The 19,503-nt window shown below is 51.0% G+C and overlaps 1 protein-coding gene across 7 annotated transcripts in view; it reads left to right on the top strand.

Moving 5' to 3' along the window:
* Nucleotides 1-7,764, top strand: part of BCOR (BCL6 corepressor) — a 96,682-nt gene extending 88,918 nt beyond the window's left edge. For all 7 annotated transcript variants that reach the window (XM_055122478.1, XM_055122477.1, XM_055122482.1 and 4 more), the window contains 6 exons: nt 19-273; nt 4,691-4,857; nt 4,939-5,084; nt 5,457-5,537; nt 5,727-5,883; nt 6,567-7,764. In XM_055122478.1, the coding sequence (XP_054978453.1) occupies nt 19-273; nt 4,691-4,857; nt 4,939-5,084; nt 5,457-5,537; nt 5,727-5,883; nt 6,567-6,858 (1,098 nt within the window). In that variant the 3' untranslated portion in view covers nt 6,859-7,764. The remainder of the gene's footprint in view (nt 1-18; nt 274-4,690; nt 4,858-4,938; nt 5,085-5,456; nt 5,538-5,726; nt 5,884-6,566) is intronic.
* The last annotated feature ends 11,739 nt before the right edge of the window (nt 7,765-19,503 follow it).

Below are 19,503 nucleotides of genomic sequence, written 5' to 3'. Positions count from 1 at the left end.
TCTGCCCGCTCTCCCTAGGTGACTGTGCGGCGGTTCCGCAAGCGACCTGAGCCCAATGCTGACTTCGACTTGTCACCCGGCAAGCAGGACCAGAAGCCCTTCGATCGGCTCCAGCAGCTGTTACCTGCTTCCCAGACCTCACAGCTGCCGTGCTCCAACTCCCCTCCCGAGACCACCCAGTCCCGGCCCATGCCACCCGAGGCCCGCAGGCTGATCGTCAATAAGAATGCTGGCGAGACGCTCCTGCAGCGAGCCGCTCGCCTTGGCTATGAGGTAGGGGTCCCGCCACAGATGCTGCGGGCAGGGTGGGGAAGGGGGCGGGAGAGGACCTCGGGGTCCAGGGGAGGGTGCACCCCCCCCCCCCCGCACATCTCGGGGTGGGGGCTGGTGTTTTATTGCCGCTGCTGCCGTAACACCTTTGGTGGCTAGTTCATTCGCCGTGTGAAAAGAAAGGCCCTGTGATGTCGCGTTCGTGTTCGGGCAGGTAGGCCGCTCGGCCTCCCCCAGTCTCGCGTGCTTATCTCTGATAGAAAATCTGACAGAGCCCAGGGCTTGGCGGCTGGGCGAATTTTAATGAGGCCTTGTGGATTCTGATGAGCAAGGGGAGAGAACGGAGTGGCTCTGTTTGGGGTTGCGTGTGCTTTGCATGCCTCCGGGTAAGGGGGGGGGGTGTATGGCGAGGGGGGCGGGCAGGAAATGTCTGTACGTTTCTGGCCGGGAGAGCACCCGCCTGTTTGGTCTCTGTGGAGAGGGCTGATAGGAACCATGGTGGGCGGGCAGGGGAGAACTACCTTCCTCCCTTCCTCCGAGCACATACATACAACTCTCCCTCTCTCTCTCACTCTGTCTGTCTGTCTCTCTCTCTCTCTCTCTCTCTCTCTCTCACACACACACACACACACACACACACACGATGGGTAAGGCCAGCGCCCTACCCACTGTACAATCTCTCCGGCCCCCGTAGTAACTCTTAACTTGCCTTGTCTCAGCGCTTCTGCGTGCGTGGTAATAACTAACCCCGGAACCTGAGTCCCCACGGGGTGAATCAGTTGTGCAGGAAGTGGTCCTGCTGCCTGGCTTCAAAGCTCCTCTCTGCCCCACCCCCTCCCTTTCTCGAGGTCCAGCCCTCTGATGTAGGCGAGTCCCTCTCCGCACCCCGTTGTCAGGCTCTGTGATTTCAGAGCCCCCAGGGTAGAGGCCGTCCCTGGCCTGCGGGAGGACTTGAAGGGTAGAGGAAATGGAAACCCAGCTCGGCTAGCTGGGTGGGAGGGGCCCCGCAGAGGGGAGTGTGGGTGCGCACTGCTTCAGGGTCACCCTCCAGCGCCCGGCCGCCCCCGAGGCCAGAGAACACACAGAGGGCACTGGCATCTGGCGGGCAGCCGACAGGCTTGGCTGGGCCTCAGAAGCGTTGGCGCGTTCTTCTGGCTTTGCAGAATTTGGGGTGGGGGGTTGAACGAGCTCTCCGTGTCAACATGTCCCTTTTGGAGATCTCTGGGTTGCTCTGGAAAGAAGGCTCTAGAAGGATTTGCTTGTTTGGCAGCCAGCTGGTTGGTTGCCCTTGCGCTGAGAGCGGTCCCCCCCGAGGGGGCCCGGGCCAAGCAGGCTCATTACTAGGGTGCTGAAGCAAATAGAACTTGTGTGCTGGTAGGCAGGGGGTGGCCGCCTCCACCTGCCATGGAGGGCAGGCTGCGGAGGCCTGCTTTGATCTTGGCTGTGACATCAGACCATTCCCAGAGTCCTTTGCTGGTCCTCTAAGGAACTTCCTATTTTGCTCATGTATTCTTTTTCAAGTTTTTGGTTCACATCCGGAGATGCTCAGGGATTACTCCTGGGTGCTCGGTGGACGACATGGGATGCCGCAGACAGACCCCATGTGGGCCACGTGCAAGGCAAGCGCCTTACACCGCTGTCCTATTTCTCCAGCCCCACTCTTGTATCTTGAGTCCGGTTGGTGGGTCTAAGACCTCAGTCAAGGTGCGGGGGCTGTATTTACCTCGGCTCTCTGTCTTTTGGTGCCCTGGAGAATGTTTTTTTAGGACCATCTCTGCCTCCATATGGAAATGTATTGCACAGGTCACTAAGATGTTAGGACCCGCCCTAGACCCCCTCTCTTTTTTTTGGGGGGGGGGTTGCAGAGCATGGACCCCAGAGCTTCACACATGAGGGACAGGAACACTGCCGCTGAGTCGCCTCCCTGAGCCGGGAGGCTGTGTTTGCACCGCTTGACCCACGCTTTTGGCTTCAATGCCAACTTTCTAGGGTTTCCCTCGCCCGCTGGGCCCTGGTAGGTGCTGAGTGATCATTGGCTCCCCCCGGCCTTGGTGCAGTCTGTCATATCAGTTCCAGGGGGCTTTTCCTGAAGTCAGTCTTGTTAGCTTCTGCTTCACCATGTGCCGGGAAAAGGCGGCGCCCAAGCCTTCTGTCCTGTTCATCTGGCTGGCGGGGGGTTAGAAACGCTGACTGCCTGCAGCTCTGCGTTCCACGGACCACGAGCTCGGCCCGAGCCGCACAAACCCTTCCCTCCCAACGCACGGCCTCTGCTTCGTGGGCGAAAATGCCAATGCGCAACCACATGCTGGTGCGTTTAGTGGTGATGGTTAAATTTTCTATGAATTGAATAAATCATGTTTTAAAAAAAGTTAATGAGGCATTTAATTAATTAACAATGTCGGGTTTATGGCTTTTATGGTTACATTTTGCGATTAATGGCATTCGGCTTATAGCCGCTTAACAGGGAATTGTCCAACAAAAACAGTTTGATTTTGTTTGGGAACGGGTGGGCTGCCCCGTCAAACACTCCCGTTTCTAGCGGCAGCGAAGAAGCCAAGAAGCAGCGTGAACAGACGAACTCATCTGGTCACTTCCTCCTCCTCTGGGTCCCCCTGGGTCACAGTTGCTGCCATCTACTTTGGAAGGTTCCCCCCGCCCCCCCTGGGCGAGCAAGAGGGCTGGATGTCATGCGCCAGCAGGGCCCCTAGACGAGAACTCTGGAAACCTTAGCCCACCAGGCACCAAAGGCTTTCGTGCTGACGGAAGTGGGGGTCTTATGTGTGTGGGCCTCCATCCCCCCCATGCTGAAAGAGAGTGGGGAGTTCTCGGCGGCCGCTGTAGGGGATCGGCGAGGCGGGGCTGTTTGGGTTTGAAGAGGGCCTGTGGCGAGGACTCTCCTGGTGGCCCCTGCCTTTCTTGGCCTTGCTCCGCAGCGAGCTGGCTTCCTGCCATCCTTTCCTGTCCAGGCACCCTCAGCCTGGAAGGTGTGCCGGCGAAGGCCTTAATTGTCAGGGCAAATAAACCCGGGGCTGAGAGAATGCCAGGCGGGCGGCCGGGGCTCGAGGAAAATTGATCCGCGCACAGCAGTGGGTGGCTCTCAGACCTGATCCCGGAGCCACGTGACCTGGCCTCTCCCCGACGAGGGCACACGACTCATTAGCTTGCAGCCGTCCACTCAGGGCGGCTAGTGCAGGCCTGCTAAAAGAGCAGCGGCTTCACGCGGTATCCTGGATACCGGGGCTCGGCAGGTGGCCTGGGGCCCAGAAGATTGTGGGGCTTTCTGGCAGCTTTAGAGCCGCGGGGAAGCGGCGCATCTGGGGGCCTTGCCTTTCCTCTCGCTCCTCTGGTGGGGGGCGAGAGCTGGCCCGGCACCCCAGGGCCACTAGGGCTGGCTGGGACTCCTCTGGAGTTGACAGCCCAGCGAACTTTCTGGCTGCCGTTCACAGGAAAGGTGTGACCTAGGAAGGGCAGGGCAGGCCTTCAGAGGCCACTCTTCACGTCTCTGGGAGACTAGCATGAGCCCTGGAGTGGGGGGGACCCGTACGCAGACGCTCCCCTGCCCCCCTGCCCCTCCCCCCAGCACCCCGACTATTGTGCGCTAGCATGATTTCCGAGCGTGTTTTCTGGTGGCAATCGCTGATCTCTGTGTTTGAAAACTTTTCTAATCAAGGTAATAAAACATTAAATAAATTATTGCTCTACTTACTGGGAGCGGTTCATATGAATATTTTAACACACCCAAGAAAAAAGGGCGATTAATAACAGTGATTCTAATGCTAACTGTTGACACAGAGTGCGCTCCGAGAAGGGGGATGGCGGAGCTCGTTTTATATGTAGGTTGCTGTTCTGTGGTCTCTGCGCTCCCTGTTATTAACTTGAGCAAATATGAAAATCGGCTCTTGATTCAGCCCCGAGTGAGGTGGGGAATGACGCAAAATGGAGGCGAGGGTGATAGGAAGCCTTTGTGCCGTATCTTGACATCGTGTGTGGCACCCGGCGAGGGCGCCTCCTTGACTCCTGGACAAAGGATTCCGGATCTTTGCGGGGCCCAGCTAATGCGGGCGCCCCCTCCCCTTTCAAGTTGAGGAATCTGAGCTTGTCGTTGGTGTGCCCCACCCCCTCCCAGGGGAGGGCTGCTGCCATCTTCCAGTGCGTCGCCTGAGACTGTCGCAGCCGGGTGCAGGCCCATGAACACTCAGGTTGAGGTCCACTGTCTACCCGTCGCCAGAACTGATGCACACTCACACCTCCTCCACACAAAGCCTTCATGCCCTTGCCCTCCCATTTTGTAGAGGGGCTCCGAAGCAATTGGGAGCACGTGCCTTTGAAAGTCTTGGGTGCTGCCAAGCCATCGCGTGGTCACCCCCTTGGATATTCCTTGGCCGTGACCTGCTGTTGACCCCCCTCCTCTGCCCCACAGGAAGTGGTCCTGTACTGCCTGGAAAACAAAATTTGTGACGTGAACCACCGAGACAACGCAGGCTACTGTGCCCTGCATGAAGCCTGTGCCAGAGGATGGCTTAACATTGTACGGCACCTATTGGAATATGGCGCCGACGTCAACTGCAGTGCCCAGGACGGGACTCGGTGAGTGACGCGCCGTCCCGCTTCCCTTCCGGCTGTGTCAGCGGAAGCAGCAGCGCCCAATGTCAACCCTTTGTCCCCTAGGCCTCTCCATGATGCTGTCGAGAATGATCACCTGGAAATTGTCCGACTACTTCTCTCCTATGGTGCTGACCCCACTTTGGCTACATACTCAGGTAGAACCATCATGAAAATGACGCACAGTGAACTTATGGAGAAGTTCCTCACAGGTACGAGACGATTCGAGAACTTTCAGACCTCTAAAGATGATCTTAGTGCCCCACTTCCAGCCCAAGCATGCACCCCCACTCCCGTCCACTCAGACCTGCAATCCCACTTATGGGGGGGGGTCAGGTCCTCTAGTTGGACATCGTGCCCACTGGTGGGTGAGGGAGGAACCCATTTCCGAGCTTGCCAGGCTGGCGCTGGTTTGCATGGGCAAAGGCACACGTGGTGGTCTTGTCCCGCACAAGGCCCAGGGAGCAAGCATGTTGGCTTTTTCTCCCTCCCGGCCAAGAGCAGGGGGCAGTCATTGGGGGCAGACAGGAAGTGGGGTGCCTAGAGCAGCCAGGGGCTCACCGCGGGATCCCCCCCCCCCTCAGATTACCTGAACGATCTACAAGGCCGAAGTGATGACGAGGACTGTGCCAGTTCCTGGGAGTTCCATGGCAGCTCTGTGTGTGGTGAGCTCAGCGGGAAGGGATGGGGTGGGGTTGCTTCCCTCTTAACATCCTGCGGCGCGGTGGCAGCCAGTTGGGGAGGGGGTGGGGGGCAGGGGAATCTTTTTTTTTATTTTTCCCCAATGACCTTTCCCATTTTGCTGGGACCTCTTTGTGACCTCACTGATGCCCTGCGTTGCTTGCCACCCCCAGAGCCCGATGATGAGAGCGGCTATGACGTGTTGGCCAACCCGCCTGGGCCCGAGGACCAGGACGAGGAGGAGGAGACTGGCAGTGACGTGTTTGAATTCGAGTTCTCCGAAAGCCCCCTGTTGCCCTGTTACAACGTCCAAGTGTCTGTCGCTCAGGGGTAAGAGGTGGTGTGTGCTTTTAAGACGTCTCCCTGCTGTTCTTGGGGTACAGGAGTCCCACAGGCCTTTATAGCGGGTGGAAGGGGTGCATGGCGGGGGAGGGGCGGGATGAAGACAATATGGCCCCAGAGCCCAACGGACATGGATGTCTTGAGTCCTGGCATTTCCCGAGGGAGGCTCAGGACCTGGAGGGGGGGCAGGGGAGGTCCTCAGGGTTCCTCCCGAGACGCGTGAGGTCTGTGGGAGAGGATTCGGCTACCCCACTTTCTGTCAGGAAGCATGACTTGGAATCGGGGAGGGAGGGGGGTCAGGTGGAGTAATGTCACCACGCCTTGTGGCAGCCCAGAGCTGGGACTGGGCACATCCTGCCAGCCCCCTGCAATTCTAATCACTATATAGAGATCCTCAGGTAGGGCGGGTGCCGGTGAGGGCAGGAGCCCCTTTCTTCTCCAAGGAGTGCCGCCCTTAGACACTTCTAGCGTGACCTCAGAGGAGACAGCAGACTCCTCGAGGCACACACTTAAGCCCTGAGCCACCGCCCTGCCCCGGCGCGGGCTTATATTTACAGTGGTTGGCCCACCCCCAAGGGCTCTTCCTCAACCCCAGTGGGAGCAAAACAGCGCGGGAGCACTGTCGAGTCTCCCCAGGAACTCTCAACGTCGCTGTCCCCTTGCGCTCCTAGGCCTCGGAACTGGCTCTTGCTCTCCGACGTCCTCAAGAAATTGAAGATGTCATCCCGCATCTTCCGCTGCAATTTCCCCAACGTGGAGATTGTCACCATCGCAGAGGCAGAATTCTACCGGCAAGTTTCAGCAAGCCTGTTGTTTTCTTGCTCCAAAGACACGGAGGCGTTTAACCCCGAGAGCAAGGAGCTGTTAGACCTGGTGGAGTTCACCAGCGAGCTGCAGGCCCTGCTGGGTTCCACGGTGGAGTGGCTGCACCCCAGCGACATGGTCTCCGATGCCTACTGGTGAGCTGCCCAGGCCGCCATGTACAGTGTGTTATAGTGTTAATCCTTGTGCATATGTGGCATAATACGACTATTTCTGTAAAGAAAGGACACTATTACATATGAAAATATCTCTTCTTTATATAAGAGAAAATGACTCCAGTCGGAAGGACTTAGAAACATGTTGTTGTCTATGTTGTTTTTTCCTTTGCAACTCTTTGGTCTGTTTGGGTGAAGTTGTTAGGATGTTTCTTTACTTTCCATTGCACACATGCTTCGGGGGATATCTTTGTTTTTTTTTTTTTTTTTTTGACTTGGGACATTTTTTTTTTCTTTGCTTTGCTTTTTTTTTTAAAGGAGAAAAAAATCGAGGAAACAGAGCTCCCCACTTGGATGGAATTTCGTACAAAGCCCCGATGACAGAGGCCGGAGCTGTCACGGAGCGTGGTTAGAACCAGGTGGTGGGTGTTGGGGAGTGTGGTTAAGGCACTTGGTTATGTTGTAACTTTTTATGTTTTGTTTACAGAGTTACCTGCTCAGGCCAGGTAGATGCTACTGGATGTGATCCAGTGGCGTGTAATATAAATTCAAACCATATCCACACACAACAACTAATTGTATGAAACTTTTATATCCTAATTTAAAAGCTGTGAAATTCGTTTTCACGCATCAAACCGGATTGTTTATATGTTTAAACATTTTATGCTCTTATTTAAAGAAGACTTTGAGCTATTTTTTTCTGTACCCTGTAAAATATGGAAAACTAACATAATATGTTGAGGTTGCTTGAAAAATGTACATAAAACTAAAATTTTCTGAATTGTGTGTTTATGTTTGAAATCTGTGTTTTAACTTTGTAAGTAAATTCTCTGCCTTTGTATTTATATTTTACAAAAATTTTCTTAAAAGGCAATAAACCTGTTGAGGAAAAGAGAAATTTGAAGTCACTGTTGTTTTATGAATAAGAAGCATTTGTCACGGGTGTTTTTTTAAGGAAGGGTAATAATGAAAGTGGTGATTGGTCGGGTTCCCTAAATGTGACCAGGGGATTCTGGGGGTTGCCCGCCCACTGTTTGTTCCGAGTCCTTGCCTGTCGATTCGTGGCCATTATGTTTTGGTGTCTTTCCATCTTTCCCTCCCCCCTCTTCCTTGATGCCCTTCAAGGCCCTTAGTTTTGTTTGGGGGCCACACCTGGGGATACTCGGGGCTTAGTCCTGGTAGGGCTGGGGAAATCCAAGAGGGTACCTGGGATCTTCAAGCCAGGTTAGCTGCGTACAAGGCAAGCACCCTATCGCGGTATTCTCCTCAGCTCCCTCAAGGCGCTTTTACATGGGCTTGGCCAAAGTTTGCTCGAGTAGCTCCGTCTTGGCCAGCTCTTGGCGTTAGCGTTAGAAGCGCTTTTTCCTGAAAGAGGGCTTCTGTGTGGGGCTCCGCCCCCCAGACTTCCTGTTTCTCTGTTACCTTTTTGGAGCAAGTCCAGATTGGCGCGGTCTACTCAAGGCCTCTAGTAGCTTCTCCACTCTGCTGCTGTAGTGTTTTCCAGTAGCTGAATTGTTGGTTGTGACTCGGTTTCCATTCCACATCTTTTCGTGTTCTTCCTTCATTGCCGACACAAGGAAGGACAAACTTACCAGACTCTAGGATTCCAAATGCCCATTCGGATTGGAAAGCGGGAGGAGAGAAAGACATGTTCTTGCTCTAGTGACTGCTGATAAGAAAAGTCATTTGCTGTCCAGAGTGATAGCACAGCGGGTAGGGTGTTTGCCTTGCACTCAGCCAACCCAGGTTCGATCCCCAGCATCCCATATGGTCCCCCAAGCACCACCAGGAGTAAGTTCTGAGTGCAAAGCCAGGAGTAACCCCTGAGCATTGCTGGGTGTTGACCCAGAAAGCAAAAAAGAAAAAAAAAAAAGGAGAAGAAAAGTAATTTGTTGGCCGGAGCGACAGCACAGCGGGTAGAGCGTTTGCCTTGCACGCAGCCAAACCAGGTTCGATCCCCAGCATCCCATATGGTCCCTTGAGCATCACCAGGAGTAATTCTTGAGGGCAGAGCCAGGAGTAATCCCTGGGTGTTGCCGGGTGTGACCTAAAGAGCAAAAAAGAAAACAAGAACTCAGCCCAAGCAATACAAAATAAATTGTTTCGGTTCTGCTTTGGGGGCAGAATTTGGAGTTCAGGATGGAAACATCCGAAATATGGTGGTGAGAAGGTAATGGTGGTAGGATCGGTATTTTCAAATACTAATGTAATCAAGTATTGTGAACAACTTTATAAAGAAATCTTTTTTTAAAGTCAGTTGGCCCTGGAGCATAGTACAGAGATGGTAAGGCACATGCCTGGCATACAGTCAACTTGGGTTCGATATCCCCAGCATTGCGCATGGTCCCCTGAGCCCTTCCTGAGTGATCCCTGAGCGCAGAGCCAGGAATAAATCCTGAGCACCATGGTGTGGTCCCCAAAGCAAAGAAAAGTCAATCGGATTGACTAGTGGGACCTTTCAGGTTTGTGGGTGAGGAAAGCAATACTAGTTGTGGCAGTAGCTTCTAGATTGTTCTTGAACCCAGCGAGTGGCTCCCAGTTTCCCTAATCTTTCCAAAGATTTGTATAAGCGTCTGGTTTCTTGTATGAAATCTGTATTCAGGATGCCCTGAGTGCTTTCCTCGGCGGAGCAGATAGAAGGACCCTCTGGGTTCCAGGAAGAAGCCAGGGGGAAGATCTACTTGCCGAGGCTTGAAGTGGCGGGGGTGGGGGGGGTTGCAATTCCCCCTCCTGCCAGGTAGGAGCAGTGAGGCATGCTGGGGGTGGAGAATCCAGCAGAGCGGCTGTGTGTGCCGGAGAGAATAGGCAGGGCTGACTTCCTAACAAACGAGGTTTGGGGATGGATCCTAAAGACAAAAGGCAACCAAGTGGGGTAAAGCATTTAAGAAATAAAAGTTCTTTTTTTTTTTTTCTTTTTTGGGTCACACCCGGCAATGCACAGGGGTCACTCCTGGCTCATGCACTCAGGAATTACCCTTGGCGGTGCTCAGGGGACTATATGGGATGCTGGGATTCGAACCCGGGTCGGCCGCGTGCAAGGCAAACGCCCTACCCGCTGTGCTATCACTCCAGCCCCAGAAATAAAAGTTCTTTTTGTCGGGCCCGGAGCGGTAGCACAGCGGGGAGGGCGTTTGCCTTGCACGTGGCCAACCCGAGTTCGATCCCTGGCATCCCATATAGTCCCCCGAGCACCACCAGGAGTGATTTCTGAGCGCAAAGCCAGGAGTAAGCCCTGAGCATCGCCGGTGTGACCCAAAAAGTAAAAAAAAAAAGTTCTTTTTGTGTTAGGGGGGCTAACGCTGACACGGTGCTCAGTCATATCTCCCTGTCTCCCTGGCCCTAGAAAGATAGGTTCTTAGGGAGGCGGGGGTGGGGTCACACCTCCTGATGTTCAGGGGCTACTCCTGGCTCTGCACTCAGGAATTATCCCGGCGGTACTTAGGGGACCATATGGGGTGCCGAGGATCAAACCGAGATCAGCCATGTGCAAGGCAAATGCCCTACCCACTGTAGTAGTGCTCCAGCCCGGAAAAGTAGGTTCATGATGTCTATGTTCGCCTTTTTTTTTTTGTCTTTTTTTTTTTGTCTCTTTTTTTTGGGGGGGGTCACACCCAGCAATGCACAGGGGTTACTCCTGGCTCTGCACTCAGGAATTACCCCTGGCGGTGCTCAGGGTGCTCAGGGGACCATATGGGATGCTGGGAATCGAACCCAGGTTGGCCGCGTGCAAGGCAAATGCCCTACCCGCTAGGCTCCAACCTCTCGTCTTTTGTTTTTTAGACTGACAACTCAAACAGCAGATGGGAGTAATGAAAATGAAACAGCAGGTAGCAAGGATAATATAACTAGGAAACAGAAGCAGCTTAAGAGAAAGTACCCATGTGAGGAAGAGGAGAACCGGTCTGATAAGGAAATAAATGGTGCTGAGACGTTAACCTACTATGCGCAGAGAGCCTCAATTAAAACATAATGACTTCGAGGGGCTGGAGCGATAGCACAGCAGGTAGGGTGTTTGTCTTGCACGCGGCCAACATGGGTTCGAATCCCAGCATCCCATATGGTCCCCTGAGCACTGCCACGAGTAATTCCTGAGTGTAAAACCAGGAGTAACCCCTGTGAATCGCCGGGTGTGACCCCAAAAAAGAAAAAAAAAACAATGACTTCGGGGTGTCTGACTCTATGTAGACTGTGGAGGTACAAGGAGGGCCAACAGGCAACTGAGATTTCAATCCTGGATTGAAGTGTGAGGTAGGGGCTGGAGCGATAGCACACTGGGTAGGGCATTTGCACGTGGCCGACCCAGGTTCGAGTCCCAGTATCCCATATGGTCCCCCGAACACTGCCAGGAGTGATTCCTGAGTGCAGAGCCAGGAGTAACCCCTGAGCACCACCAGGTGTGACCCAAAAAGCAAAAAAAAAGATGTGAGGTACATGGAGGACAAAAGGTAACAGATTTCAATCCTGGTTTAAAAGGTGATGATTTGGTGGGGGAGGGGTGTGGGGCCTGCACTTGGAGACACTCAGGGCTCACTCCTGGTGGTGCCAGGGATCAAACCTAGATAGGCCGCGTGCAAATCAAGGACCTACTCCTACCCAATGTAGGGGTAATTTTATTTGTGAGGCCTAGAAGACAAGTGGGAGCCACAGTTGATGTTTAATCAGAGGTGGGGGTGGGCAGAGATGGTGCCAGGAAGTGAACTTAGGTCCTCATACATGCAAGACCACTGAACCATAGCCTTGGCCTTGAGCAGAGCCACAAGGACAAATACTAGTTGGTCTCGCTCATCTGGGGAATACCAAGACTAAACCAGAGACTAGACTGGACTAGACTAGACAATTCCTGGACACTGGAATCCAAAAGAAATAATAATCAGTGTAGGTGGGGGGGGTCGTAGGCACTTTGATGGTAGGATATAAATTTGTATATCAAGTATAAAATGAAGGTGTGGAGTGATAGCACAGCGGGTAGGGCATTTGCCTTGCACGCAGCCGACCCGGGTTCGATTCCCAGCATCCCATATGGTCCCTGAGCACTGCCAGGGGTAATTCCTGAGTGCAGAGCCAGGAGTGACCCCTGTGCATTGCTGGGTGTGACCCATAAAGCAAAAAAAAAAAGTACAAAATGAAGGGGTGCATGCAAAAGAAAAGAATCAAAGGCGCATGGGGTGCCCGTTAAGGCACTTGCCTTGCAAGCTCAATCCCCAGTACCCCAGGGTTTCCTTGGAGCTGCTGGGTGTGACACCCTCCCCTCACAAAACAAAAGATGCATGGAAGTAAGGACTTCTGTCTAGGAGACATTTAAGATTGTTTGCACCATTGGGAAGATAATTAGCCACTCACAAGCAAGACCTCCACCCTCTCGTCCCCCATGCTATGGCTGAAGAACTTTGAAAAAGCTAGGTAACAAGAGGGCATGACCTAGAAAAGTCTGGGGTAGGGTCTGCTCAGCAAGCTTGCCACAGCTGGAGAGGGCTCTGCCCTCTCATGAGGAGTCAGCCCCCTTTCCCAGGAATAGAGGGGAGCCGTTAGAGCATCAGCTATTCCTGGCTCAAGATTCCAGATTCGTGACTAGGTACCAGAGTGACAGTAATAGTGTATGGGGCGCTTGCCTTGCACGCAGCCGACCTGGGTTTGATCCCTGGCACGCCAGGAGTAATCTCTAAGCACAGAGCCAGGAGTCACAGCCGGGTATGAGCCTCACCCTGACCAAAAAAAATAAATAAATAAAATTCAGGGGCTGGAGCACTGGTTCAGCAGGTAGGCCACTTGCCTTGCATGTGGCTGACTTAAGTTCGATCCCTGGTTCCCCAGGCATAGTCAGGAGTAAGACCTGAGCTTTGCTAGGTGTGAGTCAAAAAAAGATTCTGTGTTCAGACTTCACGCTGACAACAGTGGACCGCAGGGAGATCATGATGCTGCTTATTCAAAAGTGAGCGGAAGGTTCCTTGGTGGCGGGTGGGGGTTTGGTCAAGGATGCGCCCTCTGCTCTGGCCTTGCTCTTTGGCTAGAATATGAGAGGCAACAGTCAAAACAGCACAGTGGGAGGAGCCAGTCCTGGAGGGCCCAGTGCAGCCCTGTCTGCCTTTTAGTTTTGTTTTTTTTGTTTGTTTTTGCTTTATTTGGGTCACACCCAGCGATACACAGGGGTTACTCCTGGCTCTGCACTCAGGAATTACTCCTGGCGGTGCTTGGGGGACCATATGGGATGCTGGGAATCGAACCCGGGTTGACTGCGTGCAAGGCAAACGCCCTACCCGCTGTGCTATTGCTCCAGCCCCCCCCCCTGCCTTTTAGATTTTGAAGAAGAATGTTAAGGCCCCCTTTCCTTTGAGTTGTTCTGCTACTCCCAACAGATTAGTTAGGCTTCCCAGCTGTGCGAACTTGAGCAACTTCCACTGACTTTCTCAGCCTCATTCCAGTTTGTTCCATCCCAACAGTTGCAGTAGGCTGAAAAACAACTCTGAGGGGCTGGAGTGATAGCACAGCGGGTAGGGTGTTTGCCTTGCACACAGCATACCCGGGTTCGATTCCCAGTATCCCCTAGGGTCCACCAAGCACCGCCAGGAGTAATTCCTGAGTGCATGAGCCAGGAGTAACCTCTGCATAGCAGAGTGTTATCCAATAAGAAAAAAAAAAAAAACACCTGAGCATAGAGCCAAGAGTAAGCACCAAGCATTCCCGGTGTGGCCCCAAACCGGGGAATAAATAAAAAATGGTCACCTCTAGGGAAGGAAGTGCTTGCAAGCCAAGTGTTGCTGATATGGGCTGGAGACATAGTACAGCGGAGAAGGACCTTGCTTTGCACGCCGCCCACCTAGGTTCAATCCTCTGGACCACCTAGGGTTCCCTGAGCACTGCTGGATGTGGCCCCCAAACAGACAAACAAAAATGCCATTTGCTACATGGTGGGTGGATGGAGCTGGAGAGTATTATGTTAAGTTAATTTAAAAAAAAAAAAAAAGAAAAACCGACCACAGGACTGAGGTTTGGAGGGGTGTCGGGGATATGGGTGTGGGAGGGACTGTGGTAGAGGGATATTAGCACTTGGGTGATAAGTGTGGAGTAATATTGTACTCCTAAAGCATAAACACTAACTATCGTAAACCAGGTGACCTAATGTTTTCCCAGTGATACTCTGTTGTCACTTGGGGGCCACACATAGGGTCCCCCTGGTGGGCCTCGGGGGACCCTCTGGGAGGCAAGGGATAGAGCCCAGTTGGCTGCAAAGAAAGCCGCTGTACTGTCACTCCAGTCCTGTGAATATTTAAATTATTGACTGGCTCTTTACCCCTACGGAGAAGCTGGTGTTTTCTCTGGAATATTTATCTCTCTCTCCTCTTTCAATAAGACTACTTTGTTTCACTAAAAATAAATTATTAACAACTATGTAACAGGCAGAGGTAGAAAAGTCTTGCCTCATTCTCCCACTTCCATCTTTTCATTTCTTTTTTTTAATTATTTATTTTTTGCGTCACACCCGGCGATGCTCAGGGGTTACTCCGGGCTTTGCATTCAGAAATTACTCCTGGCGGTGCTCAGGGGACCATATGGGATCCCGGGAATCGAACCCGGGTTGGCCGCGTGCAAGGCAAATGCCCTCCCCGCTGTGCTATCGCTCCAGCCCCACAATCTTTACCACCTTTACCTTTACCACTACCTGCCTGGGGTTCTCTCCCAGTGCACAGGGTCATCACAAATCTTGGGCCAGAGACATAGTACAGGGGTGAAGACACTTCCTTGCAAGCAGCCAGTCCAAATTTAGTCTTAACTCTATATGGCTCTCCAAACACCACAGGGAGTAATCCCTGAGCACAGAGCCAGGAGTAAAGCCTGAGCATCACTGGGTATGACCCAAAATTCAACCTTCAGCCCCCCAAAATCTCAAAAGTACTTTGCATAATTTTATATGTGAAGGGAGGGTGATTCATTTTTTTTGGGGGGGGGTAGGGAAGATGGCTGGAGCGATAGCACAATGGGTAGGGCGTTTGCCTTGCATGTGGCCGACCCGGGTTTGATTCGTCTGTCCCTCTCAGAGAGCCTGGCAAGCTATCGAGAGTATCCTGCCCGCAAGGCAGAGCCTGGCAAGCTCCCGGTGGCATTTTCAATACGTCAAAAGCAGGAACAAGTCTCACAATGGAGACGTTACTGGTGCCCGCTCAAGCAAATCGATGAGCAACAGGATGACAGTGATACAGTGATACAGGGAAGATGGATATGCTGAGGACGGAACCCATACATGCAAAGGTATGTGCTTTACCACTGAGTCACATTCTTGACCCAAGCATTTAACTCATTGGTTTGAGGGGTAGGGGGGTCACCCCTTGTGGTGTTCAGGGGCTGCTCCCAGCTCTCAGCTTGGAGGACTAATGTGGGTTTGGGGAGTGAACTTGGGCTTCCTGTTTGCAAAGCAGCTTCTTGGTGCTATAAGCTCTCTCCGGCCTTTCCGTTCCTTTTAGTGGGAAAAGGTACTTAGAAACCACAGTCAGGAAGCTAGTGGTGACCATTTTCATTGATCGCTTTTTCTTTTTTTTTCTTTTTTGGGTCACACCTGGCGATGCACAGGGGTTACTTCTGGCTTTGCACTCAGGAATTACTCCTGGCGGTGCTCAGGGGACCCTATGGGATGCTGGGAATCGAACCCGTGTTGGCCGAGTGCAAGGCAAACGCCCTACCCGCTATGCTATCACTCCAGCCCCGATCACTTTTTCTTTATTTAGTTTTTTGGGGGCCACACCCAGCCATGCTCAAGGCTTACTCCTGGCTCTGCACTCCGGGATCACTCCTGGAAAGACTCAGGGGTCCACATAGGGTGTTGGGAATTGAACCCAGGTTGGCCTCATGCAAGCAAGTCCCCTGCCTGTTGTACTATCTCTCTGACACCACTGTTCATTGGGTTTTGTCCTTCCTGTCCATGGGCTATATCCCCAAGGAATTTATAGAATCGATTGTTTTGGTTTTTTTTTTGTTTGTTTGGGGACCACCTCTGACGACACTCAGGGCTTTCTTCTGACTCTGCACTCAGGGATTACTTCAGGAAATGCTCTGGGGACATAGAGGGTTCTGGGGATCAAGCCTGAGTTGGCACATGCAAGGTAGTACAACCTTTCAGGTTGCAACTTTTTTTTTTTAAAGTCACTTAAAATAGTTTCTTTCAGTCTGGTTGTGCTTTCAATCAGATACATATAGGTTTATTTCATTTTGCTCTTTTGACTTGTAGGCATTATTTGAGCTAATCATTAGGTAAAGCTCTACAAAGAAAAATTAAATTAAAATTTTAAAAATTAAAAACCTCTAAATTAAAAAACCTTAAAAAATGGTCAAATCTGATCACATGCAACTATACTATTTTTTTCCTCCTCCAAGATTATTTTATAAATCCAAGAATATCTATGAATAAGTATAGATTACTTTGTATACTTTTTTCTTGAGGGTTGGGACAGTGCTGGGGATTGAAGATCAGGCTCCCCCACGGTTTGGTCATGGCCCAAAGACCAAATAAATAAATGTAATTTAAATATTCACAAATGAAATTCTCTTTTACAAAATGAAAAGAGAATAAGGGCAGCTGCTGGATTTGAATATAAATAGGATCACTGTGAAAACCTTAGCATCCAGAGAAAAGAACTTTGAGGTCCAGGGAAATGGCTCAAAGGGCTGCAGTACAATGGGGAGTTCTGGTTTGATCCAGGAGTGGGCCCTGGAGCATCCCCCCCGGGTGTTCCCCATACCACCCGCCAAAAAAAAAAAACCCAGAATTGACCTAAGGGGCCAGGGATGTAGCTCAGCAATTGCACTTGGCTTGTATGTCTGATGTTCTGGGTTCAATTTCTGGCATTAAAAAAAAGCCTTGGCCCAGGAAGGATTTGAACATAGTCTATAGAGTATATATCCTTAGTGGGCTATACTTTGAAGACAAAAATAACTCAAAGATATCTTTGAACGTAGCAGATCTCTTGTAATGAGTGAGGGTGGTGAATATAATTCTCAAAGTAGTTTTTGGTTTTGTTTTATTTTGGGGGCCAGGAAAAAACAATGCTTCCGGAAGCACGCGGCCGCACTGGCGGCCGCACGACCTCTTATAGCCTAGTTCTCCCTCTCAGTAGAACCTGGCAAGGTACCAAGAGCATCCTGCCCGCATGGCAGAGCCTGGCAAGCTCTGCGTGGCGTATTCGATATTCCAAATACAGTAACAATGATGGGTCTCATTCCCCTGACCCTGAAAGAGCCTCCAATGTGGCACTGCTGGGAAGGACGAGTAAAGAGAGGCTGCTAAAATCTCAGGGTTAGGACGAATGGAGACGTTACTGGTGCCTGCTCGAGCAAATCGATGATCAATGGGATGATAGTGATACAGTGATTGGGGGGCCACACCTAGTAGTGCTCAGGGGTTACTCTAGCTCTGTGCTCAGGGGTCACTCCAGGTGGGGCTCGGGGGAATGCTATGGGGTGCTGGGGATCACATTGAGGTCGGTTACATGAAAGGCAGGTGCCCTACCCACTGTATTATCTCTCCAGCTCCTCAAAAACGTTTATTTTATTATTATTATTTTTTATAGCGTGATGCTTAAGCCTGGCAATTCTCAGAGGCCAAAGGGCCAATTCTGGCAGTGTGAAAGGTCAAGGGGGCATGTATTACCAGAGATGAAGCCCAGGGCCCCTCAAATACTAAGCATATCCGTGGTGTTGGAAAGCACGATGTGAGAAGAGAGACATGCATATTTGGAATGTTGTGAAGGAAGTATGAAACTTGTGAGTTTGGATTTGAATGATCAAATCAAGAATGATCAAGTCAAGACAAATCCAATGTGGATTTCCACCCTTTGCCTATCAAAGGGGCCAAGGAAACACTGACACTTGTGACCAAGAGCACACTCAGCACCAAGTATTAATGTCTAAGCACCATTCTCCACTGCACAGAACCAGAAGCCCTGAGTGTGAGGATGGTCCGTACTCATTGGGCCACCCTGCCTATTTTGCCCTGCCTTCAACAATATGGACCAGGACATGGCATCACCTCTGCAGAGTTTTTAGTGAAAATGTGTGTCTGAATATACAGTCTGGAAGAAAATGATCTCTCTCTCTCCTTCCTTTTTTCCTTTCTTCCCATCTTCCTTTTCTCCCTCCCTCCCTTCCTTTCTTCCTTCTTTTTCATTAAAGTGGAAAATGAAAGCAACAGGGAATGTTCTAGATTCAAGAAGATAGAAAAGATTAAATCATCAAAGGCAATGCAGGAACCTTGATAGAATCCTAGAACTGGAGAAAAGTAGCTGTGAAACACTTTGGGGACTGCTGGGAATTTTTTTTAAGTCCTGAAGAAAGATAAATTCGAATGTGGGACATTGAGCAAGACAACAGGTCTGGTCTTCATTTTATTTATTTATTTCATCAACAACGTCACGGAAAACAAAAGCAGGAGGGAATGTTCTCGAAGAGAAAAGATTGAAGAGATAAAATAACCAAATGCAATGCAAGAACCTTGATGGAATCTTAGATGAGGGGGAATATGGCTGTCAAATACTTCTGGGGAAGCTTGTTTTGTTTTGCTTTTGGGCCACACCCGGCTGTGTTCAGAACTGACTACTGCTTTGTGCTCAGGGAGCACTCCTGGCAGTGCTTGGGGAAACCATCACTGTATCACTGTCATCCTGTTGCTCAGCGATTTGCTCGAGCGGGCACCAGTAACATCTCCATTGTGAGACCTGTTATTGTTACTGTTTTTGGCATATCAAATATGCCACAGGTAGCTTGCCATGCTCTGCCATGTGGGCAGAATACTCTCAGTAGCTTGCTGGGGCGGAGGAATTGAACCCGGGTCGGCCGAGTGCAAGGCAAACACTGCGCTATCGCTCCAGCCACCATACTGGGGATTAAACAGCGATTGGATGTTTGCAAGGCAAATGGGTAAATGCCTTAATCCTTGTACTATCTCTATGGCCCTGGAAAATAACATTTTTTTTATAGTGAACACACCCAGAGGTTCTAGTGGGGGTGGTAGTGTTGTACTGGGGGTACCAAGACCCCGTGAATACCCAGTGGTACACGCAATAGCAGGGATGGAATCCAAGTCTCTTGCATGCAAAGCCTTTTGCTGCGCCCCTTAAGAGCTGTCTAGCCTCCTACTGGGATTTTAAAGAGCAATCTTATTGAGGTATAATTTACATACAATGAACACAACCAATTTAAGTGTAGAATTCTATGAATTCAGACAATTTTACCCCCAGGTAACCACCACTCCCAATCAAAAAAACTAACATTTCCTTCACCCCCAAAAGTTCCCTCAATGCCTCTGCTTTCAATGCCCACCGCACCCCAACCCCAGGAAACCACCCATTCGGTTTATATCACTATGGAGTCAATGGGTAAATGGAAATAAGGACTCTAAATTAGAGGGTATTATTGAATAAATGTAAATTTTCTTAGGAGTGATAATGGCATTGTGGTTATGTAGGAAAATGTTCTGATTCTTGGGAGATGTGCTCTAGGGTATTTAGGGGTGAATTATCATGATGCCTGTAATTTACCTTCAAATGGTTCAGCGAAAAAGGAGTACACAGAGTGATAACAAAAGCATGGCAAAATATTAATAATTGGTGAATCTAGGGAACAAGTATATTAAACTGTTCTTTCAACT

This window comes from Sorex araneus, chromosome X, assembly GCF_027595985.1.
Source record: "Sorex araneus isolate mSorAra2 chromosome X, mSorAra2.pri, whole genome shotgun sequence".
NCBI lineage: Eukaryota > Metazoa > Chordata > Mammalia > Eulipotyphla > Soricidae > Sorex > Sorex araneus.
The sequence above is the reverse complement of the archived record's forward strand: the minus strand, read 5'-3'. Positions and strand labels throughout refer to the sequence as shown.